Source organism: Carya illinoinensis, chromosome 2 (genome assembly GCF_018687715.1).
Source record: "Carya illinoinensis cultivar Pawnee chromosome 2, C.illinoinensisPawnee_v1, whole genome shotgun sequence".
NCBI classification, from domain to species: Eukaryota; Viridiplantae; Streptophyta; class Magnoliopsida; order Fagales; family Juglandaceae; genus Carya; species Carya illinoinensis.
The window spans coordinates 3,408,213-3,417,193 of record NC_056753.1 but is presented as its reverse complement, the minus strand read 5'-3'; the positions used below and the strand labels follow the sequence as shown (position 1 = coordinate 3,417,193).

At 37.8% G+C, this 8,981-nt stretch overlaps 1 protein-coding gene across 5 annotated transcripts; it reads right to left on the bottom strand.

The window, feature by feature from the left end:
• Window positions 1-1,712: 1,712 nt before the first annotated feature.
• LOC122297225 (U-box domain-containing protein 5-like) lies at window positions 1,713-8,552 on the bottom strand. Of its 5 annotated transcripts, none has more exons than XM_043107218.1 (7): window positions 8,253-8,552; window positions 7,576-8,035; window positions 6,690-6,769; window positions 5,724-5,909; window positions 4,915-5,022; window positions 3,219-4,384; window positions 1,713-2,787 (listed from the first exon to the last, which is right to left on the bottom strand). In XM_043107218.1, exons 3-7 carry the CDS (start codon window positions 6,744-6,746, stop codon window positions 2,037-2,039), a joined length of 2,268 nt encoding a protein of 755 aa, XP_042963152.1. In that variant the 5' UTR covers window positions 6,747-6,769; window positions 7,576-8,035; window positions 8,253-8,552; the 3' UTR covers window positions 1,713-2,036. The 5 variants fall into 5 exon arrangements, with proteins under 5 accessions (XP_042963152.1, XP_042963161.1, XP_042963145.1 ...); XM_043107227.1 differs by having other exon boundaries at window positions 8,257-8,552; XM_043107211.1 differs by lacking the exon at window positions 8,253-8,552 and having other exon boundaries at window positions 7,576-8,213.
• Window positions 8,553-8,981: the final 429 nt, after the last annotated feature.

Here is an 8,981-nt window from a genome sequence, read left to right as displayed (position 1 = left end):
CCGAGCATCTCTTCTCGGACCTATTCTCGGATCTCTTTCATCTTCTTCCTTAAGTGATGACAATCTTCGATCTGGTGGTCCTCCACGTTGTGAAAGGTGCAGTACCTATGAGCTATATGCCACGGTCATTGCCTCCCTGTGGGCACCCCTTATCCTGCATTGGCACGTTCATGTTTGAGTGCGCTTTATGGTGGGTGGTGCCATCATCGCTCTTCTCTTGTGTTGCCCTTTCCTTACTGGATTTGCTTGTTGGTCACTCTGCTTCTACGGGCCTCAGGGCAGTCAAGGCTTTGAGGGTTTATTTGACGTTGATGAAGTCGTTAGCTCGATCCATGAAATCTTATAGAGTGGCTGGGGTTCTTCATGTTATTTCCGACATGAAAGGGCTTCGGGGCCAGATTTTTCCCAAGAGTATCGCCAACATGATTTTCTCATCTTGCTCATCCGTGATCATGTACACTTTATTGAGCCGGTATAGATTTGCCTTCAGACTCTCATCCTCCTATTATTTCATAGTGAGGAGATAGGTGGTCGGTCTCTTGCTCTTCCTACTGGCCATGAACTACTTTAAGAATTACTGACCTAGCTCCTCAAAGTTGTTGATGATACCCGGATACCAGGCTTCGAATCATGCTTGAGTAGAGCCTTTCAGTGTAGGAGGGAACACTTGGCACAATTTTTTGGGAAAACCGTGCAATGTCATGTTGGTCTTGAACATTTCTAGATGTTCGGTGTGGTCCTTGGACCCGTCATGCAACTTGGGGAGCCCTAAACTTAGGCAGAAGTGGGATCACCATCACTTCAGCGCTATAAGACATGTCCATGCTGCTGAGCAGTTAGTCCCTGGAGGATGATCCTCTTATTCTCTTTGTCATTTCCTTGTATTTGCCCATAAGGTTGTGTAGCTTGTTGCTCATCCTCTTTAGGTGGTACCCCACTAGCGTTTTGTGACTCCCTCTCTAACTGTTCAATACGACTAGGTTCGACGCCTTCTCTGAACTCGGCATTTCACTATTTCAACATCTTGTTCTCTCATTAGAGGGCCTCCATATCTAAAGTCACTCTCTTCATGCGTTCTTCCATTTATGCAAATCTTTCCTCCATGTCTATCGATGTAACTTCCTGCTCAATGGTTGCTTGAGATCGCGTCATGGCTACCATATGAAAGGCACACTTATGCTATTGGACTGAAACAACTATCGAATCTCACAGATGACATCAACTGTTAAGGCGTATTTTGTAGTCACCAACTCCGAACACCTTCAAACATCTACAAAAGAATAAAAAGAGGGTGGTTGAATGTGTCCATGACACCTCCGATACCTAAGTCAGAAAATAATCTTCAAGAAATAAAAGATCAATATTTTGTTTACAAACCCCATGCTTATAATCCATGCTTCGTAAATGCTTGGGGTTCCTAAGGTTAATTCGGCTTTTTCGTGTATTTTATGAATTAGTTCGCACGTCATGATGACCCAAGTAAATTATGAAACGGACTCCCTAAGGATTATGCGACAAAAAATTGTTAAAAATGCATTTCCCATATAAAGTAAATACGGGACTAAAAAAATGATTTTAATTTTATCCGGCATCATATGTCAAAATCATATACAGTTATATATGTTTGAGATTAACCTAATCTTACATATCCCCACGTGCAACCTCAGCCTCCCACAAATTGTAAGTTTGAGTCTCCTGACTAACGATCGAACTAAAACAAACATGAAATTTATTAAAATACAACATAGAACAGCACAAAAATGTACACGTTTGTCTAGTTAATATCCTAAAAATGGCAGCAAAAACATCATGAATCAATACTTGAAGCATTCAGTAATAGATCCCAAAAATCCATCCACTCACCTACTATACATGGCTAATTCATTCCTCCATTCCATATAAACAGAATTACAGTAATCTCTACAGTTTAGGAGAAAAAGAGAATCTCACAAAGAAAATTCTATTTCATTTAGCACAGCATATTGCTACAATATTTCAAGCCACCACTGGGTTAAAATAAGCTGAAGGCACCAGTTTCATTTCTTCTTTCTTGTGGGTTTGAACATTGATATTTTTCCCAAAAACCGAGATGTCTTTGATGGTTTCTTTTCTTCAGAGAGATTTGGAGACTCACTCGGGAAATCAATATCAGATCTGATGCATGCTTGATCATCAACATAGTCATACTCGACATCTCTTAAGCACCGGAGCAATTCCAATGCACTTGCCTTGCCCATGTCATTTCCATTGACAGATATATGAAAAAGAGCAGGAATGACATCCTCATCCATGACCAACTGACAATACTGAACACGTTGAGAGCACAATGAAAGGAGAACAGCCACTGCATTTTCTTGATCCTCGTGACTGTCAGACGCAAGTAGTTTAACAACAGAGGCAATGCATCCATTAGTTTCTGCAACAGATACCTTACCCTCCTCAGTATTGCATAAATTCTTCAATAGAAGTACACAATTTCCTCCAATAGTGCTATCTAACAAAGGAACCAATTTTGGGATGCATTCCAAAGATACAATGAGGGAACAAATGTCAATATTTGAGGAAAAATTGCACAAAATTTTGATAACCCGTTCCTGGAAATCTCTGTTACAGGAGTCAAGCATCTTTACGATAGAAGTTAAAGCACCAGATGCTACGATTTTATCTCTACAGTACTGGTGGCCAGACAAAACTTCCAATATGGCTAGACTTTCTTCTGTTGCTTCTGAACCAAGAACGGTGGCCAAGAGACTAAATGCTTCTTTACATAAGTATGAGATCCCACTTCTGAATGAAGCAACACAAAGTAGCGTTATACATGAGCTCATGCATAAAGGAAACATGATTATAGTTAAAAGTCAGAGAAATCAAGGAAAGACATGCACAAGAAACAATTATATATTTTGAACTGTCAATTGTTATGAAATTCCATTTTATGAAAAAAAAAAAAACATCAGTGCAAGCAATAAGATAAGAGTTCTAAACCAACACAAGGTCTTGGATTAAATCATGCTGTATCAGCAGGCTAAACATTTAATACCAACTGTTCCCAACATAATCAAAATCTCATAATTCTCAATTCACAAGGCACCGAATGGGATATTGAACTTGCCACACCAGTTGAATACATGTTAACACAGTAAGAATAACCTTGAATTAAAAGATATCAGTTGCCTTGGAACACAATCCATTGCATGTTCATCAACAGAGTAACTGACCTGCTTCTGCTCACGTATGCCAGCAGCAACTGACATCCAGCTTTTTGAGCTCTCACGTCATGCAGGTCATTTGCATCCTTCAAAAATCTAACAAGCGGTTCAACAAAATTGTCAGATGACATAAATTGACAAGCTTCGTTGCTGTTATTCAGATGCTTTTTGATATCTTCAATGGCTTCACATTGGGATTCCCATTTAAGGTCAGCTAGTCTCGATAGAGATTCCAAATCTGTCTCGTGTATACTTGCATAAGATTGACATTTGTGCTCATCTTTTGTCCGTACAGAATTCAAGTTTAAACCATCTGCTGTCTTAGTGTTTGATGAATCCGAATTGTAACTGGTATCTAAAGATCCAAGTGACATGTTGCTGAGATCCATCGGAAGATGTAGATCATTCATAGAACTTCCAAAGCTAGCAATGGAAGCGGAAGAAGCTTCCCAAGAGTGAAGGAATTCTGGTACAATGGTTGGATCAGGAATGGTGACTCCATGCCTCATGCTCCACTTTGATATTAGATCCTTCATGGCCATGTTGGGAGTCAGTGAGAGATGGGCCAGTCTCTTTTTAGTCTTTGGACATATATCATTTCCCTCATCAAACCACTTCTGTATGTAAATCCTCTCAAACGTTTGTCCAGAAGCGATGACAACAGGATCATACATCAATCTTGACGATATAGGACACTTAAATTCCTCATGAGGTGTAGCTCTGCTTGAGAAGTCAATTTGGTCCTCACGATGCCAAGATCCTATGCGCGAACCCACTTCAACAGACTGGCTAAATCCAGAATTATGTCTGCATTTCTGAAATGCAAATGCTCCTTCATGCTGAACATAGTCATTACTCGATTGCTCTTGCAGGATTAAGTTTCCATACTTCTTCAATAGATACAAAAGATATTTTAAAATCTTCTTTTTTTTTGGGTCACTATCACTGACTTTATCATGGAGCTTCTTGATAGATTGTTTCTCTATCCAGATAGTCTTTGGGGATGTAATATGAAGTTTTGAAGCTGCAAATTGTAGAGCTTTTACTTCATATTCCACTGAGTCTGTAGCAGAAGCATCCTGATGGAGCAATCCTCGCACAGCCTTACCGGCCTCTTCTTCAGATGATTCCAGGGTAAATGTCGCATGCCTAAGATCATCCATGATGTGAGAGATCTGTAAATGAGATTTCATCATTAGCTGCACCTAGCAAATTAGGTTCAGTACGAGTTTTAACTGAGAGGTCAAAAAGCCCTATACTTTTCATTACAAACCAATAAACACAGGTTAAATACATACGTCAGAGACGACATGGTCTTCAAAGTGAACCGAGTGTATCAAGGAAGAAACTATAGAACAAATCTAGCATAGGAATGATACAGGTTATCACCCACAAAGCTTCTAGACCCAGAAGTTGCTCTGCCAGACTTTTTTTTTTTCGGTTATGTATATGTGAAGAGAGGGGAGGGGGGGCGAATAACTAGAAACTAGACTGAAAGCAGGAAAATTGGGAAATGGGACCAAATTTTCTTTAAAAAGGTTCCCAATTTGGTTATATGCATCAGAATCCAGAGAATTGCTTTATGGCACCAGTTACACTTTCAAAATACAGTGAAGTGGTTGATCTACAATTATATTACTAGCACACTTGATAGCTAAGGGAACAAGAATAAAGAGAAAGCTCAAAAGGGCATGTAATGACGAACCTCTTCACCTAACTCAAGTGGAAGCATAGTTTGAAGATGACCTAAACAATTCACCAACAAGTTCCTTGATTTTTTACATCTTGAGGCTATTACATCCCCTGTAACTGCCTGAGAGACAATTGCGAGCCTTATCAGCTATGGATTGACATTTAACTATAAAAAAAATTTGGAACAACTACACAGTTTATAAATTAAGAAAACTACTTGTTAATTCATCAGCTTTGACACAGCTATTAGATGTAACAACAGAAGAGCAAGTAGTCTAACACATTCACATGCACACTCTTCATTAAATATTTTTTTCTTATAAAAATATATAGGAGCAAGCTTATTAAAATGCTCATCAACAACAAGAACATTCCAGAACATGTTTTACTCCAGTAAAGTTCCAATTGGAAATGATAGGCCATCATACAAACATAATTTCCACCATGGATTGTATCTTGTAGGGCTTAAATCAAACCACTAATGACACAACAATAAGCATATGTAATTTACCCCAAAATATAAAATAGCATGTGCAGGTTATGTTCTTTAACAGCAATTTTTTTTTTTTTTTTTAAGTTCTCCTTCTCTTCTCGAGTTCACCAGAATAGAAAAACTTCTTTTATTTGTTTATTTGTACATATTTATATACTTTTGCAATGCACAGACTAATTAGAAATTACTATCCACAAGGTCAAATGGCATGATTCTGTTTCTATCAAGTTCCTTTTGGCTTGTATATGGTCGTTCTCACTTTGGTGAAATGCAGCAGAAAGTGTTCACATTACTCTACTTTGTTTATCCTTATTGAACAAATCACAAACCAGATAAAGTTTACTGGACTCTCTACAGTGCTGAAGAAGTCGATTGGCTTTCTCAATTGCATCGCTTAATGAGCATAGTTCCTGTATTCCTGATGAGCCTCGAGGGTGAGCCTCTTCCATTGCTGGAAATATGCTTGATATTCTAGTAACCAATTTCAGAAGTTCGGAGCACATTAAACAATGCACCTGCAATCATGAATAAAAGCATAATGAGATACTTCGATGTGATATAACAGAAAACTTGAGTAGAAGTACAGAGACTATTCAAAGACTTAAATGAGGTCAGACTTAAAACTTCATTTCATAAGAATCACAAGGAAGCCACAGTGCTTGTCATTCTTGAGAAATAATACCCTCCGCCATCAGGAAAATAAAGTATATGCACTCTCAATTTGATTAGATCAATAACTTTGGATAGACAGCATTTTTTGAGTTTAATATCTTGATCAAATTATATTAAAAGCACGTTTTCCAGTTCCTAGTTTCACTTCAGAAACTGGGGTCTCCACTTCATAAAGGAAACACAATATTCTTGTTTCAAAAGAATTAAAGACTAGGTGTCCTTGTACATATAATCTTGCCCACGTGTTAAAGGTATGGGATTTTACCAACAAACAAAAACTAAGGCCTATACCAAAACCGAGAAACAAAAGTGATTATATCAATTACTGCTGATATATCTAAAACTCATGAATGCATGGGTCACACCATTATGATCCATATACACTGCAAATACAAAAGTACTCCAATTCAAATCAGAGCATTCCACCTAAAGAGGAATAAATATTTGGCTTATATCTAGTATTTTTTCACTGGATGTATCTTGTTAAAAAATGGATGGACCAGACCATGAGATTTCTACTCATTTTTTTTACTGTAACCGATTTCGTTCATCCATTTTTTCACAAGTTATATGCAGCGAAAAATCAATGGGTTCTGAGGGAAAAAAGACCATGGTAATGGTACCTTGAAGGAACAAGGACCAGACTGTTTGTCCACTACCTCAGCAACATCAGACCCCATTAGGAAGGGGGATTATGTTAGATCTGCAGGTTCAGTAACAATTGAAAGCATCAGTCATGCTGTGTTCTCAAAAGAATCAATTCATAGCGTCTAACAGAATGTATCAAGTCAAGATGCTATATACATAACATTCCATAAGCAAGGTGACATTTGACTAATAGAATAATATCCAAACTAAAAACACCAGAACTTCACGCTCGGAACATAATTACTAAGTTTGCAAATGCAAAATAAAGCATTTCCACATGCAGCACCATATATGCCATGGTATACCAAAGTTCTTCATTAAACTCACGCGCAATACGATTGTCGACAAAGGGCAAAATGATGCCAGAAAACTTGCAAAAGCATTAACTTCCCCATCCTTTTTTTATTATTATTTTTTTTAAGATTTACCATCCTAACAACTATTTAGCTCCATATATGCTGCGTGAGAGTTCACTTCCAGCGATCATATACAAGTTTCACCAGAAAGATAAATTCATATTACAGAATTTGGGATTGATATGCACAAGGATTTCATATAATAGATGTAATTCTGCTCAGCCCATCTTTCTTTCTACACCGACACTCTCTTTATTATTTTCCTACTATACCTAGTAGCTCTTTTCAAATTTTGACTCTATGGTCATCGTTACTTCATCATTCACGGGTGGGAACCCTGGATTAATTGGCTTGAGGGATGAAGTTGTAGGCCATGAAAAAATAATAAAAGGTCTTCTGCAGTTCCAATTCGGAAATTTAAAATTAGGCTCTCCTTAGAAGAAAAAATAATTTGAAACCAGAAAGTTGAGTTGGAGCTTAAGGAACAACAGGAACGAAGCCTTACCCGGTGGAGAGGAAACCAGAACAATGATCAGAAAGCTGTGTTCCTGTCTACTAAGAAGCAACTAGACTCCGTGGCATTTTTTTTCACCTAAACATAGAACTTGAAGCACAAGAAAGCCTTCTAGTTGCTTAAACCGCAGTTTCCCCCCACAAATTCTCCCTTCAGAAAAGAAAATATTAAAACTCTGGAAGTTACTTTCAAACCACCAGAGGCTCTTAACTATTGAAAAATCACCACAACCCAGCTCTTAAACCGAAGCAGTTTCTTCAAATTCACCCGTATTCCGAGCAGACTTTTAACTTTTCAGAGTATCTTCAGCACAGCTCTCCCATGCATGAGAACGAATATCTCTGTCAGAGAACAGTACAAAGAGCACACGATCTTCTTACTCGTGAAAATTCCACAATCCTCAAGACTGGTGTTCCTTCATTGCTAAGAATCCAGAGAAAAGAAAACAAAACTATACCACACAAATCAAAACAGCATTGGATTGGCAGAAAAAATACAGAAGGTAAAATAAAAGCCAATCACTGCAAAGTGAGCTAACAATTCTGATTTTGCTGGACACCAAAAAGTTTTTTTTTTTTTTCTGCCCAACAAAAAGGCTAAGAGAGAGAGAGAGAGAGAGAGAGAGAGAGAATTGAATGGGAAAAATGGGAATGGGAAGGTCTATTTACCTACCAACTTGGACCGAAAAGAAGGAGAGAATTCGTTGGAACTTGGAGCGAAAAGAAAGATGTGGGGGAAAAGGGGCAGCGTCACAGCACAACGCGTCAACGAGCTGAATTTCGCGTGAAATTCACCGTCACTGCAGCATCAGCCATCAGGTCCTCAACGGCGACAGAAAAAGAAACACAGAGACAGAGACAGTCGGAGTCAGCTGCAGGAAGAAAGGCCACACGGCCCACACCTGCTTCTCCAAGCCAACCAATAAACAGTTACTGGAAGCTCCGTGACAGGAGTGTGATGGCTGTAGCCTTTTTCTGGCTTTCTTCCTGTGTCATATAAGGAAAGCTCTGTCTGTGCGGTGGTCCCACTAGTCAATCAAAGCGTGGTTTTAGTGGACCGTCATAACTGTATTGCGACGGTCCGAATACAATGGTTCTGCCGCTCTACGGAAGGTTATGGGAAAGTTATCCATAGTTTGTCGTATCACACCACTTAATTAGGTAATTTAAATTAATAAAATATTTAAGATTTTTTTTTTTTAAAAAAAGTTAGTTTTGTTACGTAAAATCAAACAATCTTATTTTATTTTATATAATTATTATAATTTTTTTAATTTTTATATAAAATATAAAAAATAATTTAACTTTTTTAAATCTTAAAATAAAATTAATATTAAAAAATTATATTATAATTAAATTTTATTTAACTTTTAATAAAATATTTCATCTATCTCTCCT

Excerpts from the sequence above, each read along its gene's own strand:
- LOC122297225 (XM_043107218.1), bottom strand. The coding sequence starts at position 6,746 with ATGGGGTCTGATGTTGCTGAGGTAGTGGACAAACAGTCTGGTCCTTGT. Across the intron at positions 5,023-5,723 it reads AGTCCAGTAAACTTTATCTG|GCAGTTACAGGGGATGTAAT; the intron begins GTTTGTGATTTG and ends ATTGTCTCTCAG. Across the intron at positions 2,788-3,218 it reads GCATACGTGAGCAGAAGCAG|AAGTGGGATCTCATACTTAT; the intron begins GTCAGTTACTCT and ends TGCTTCATTCAG.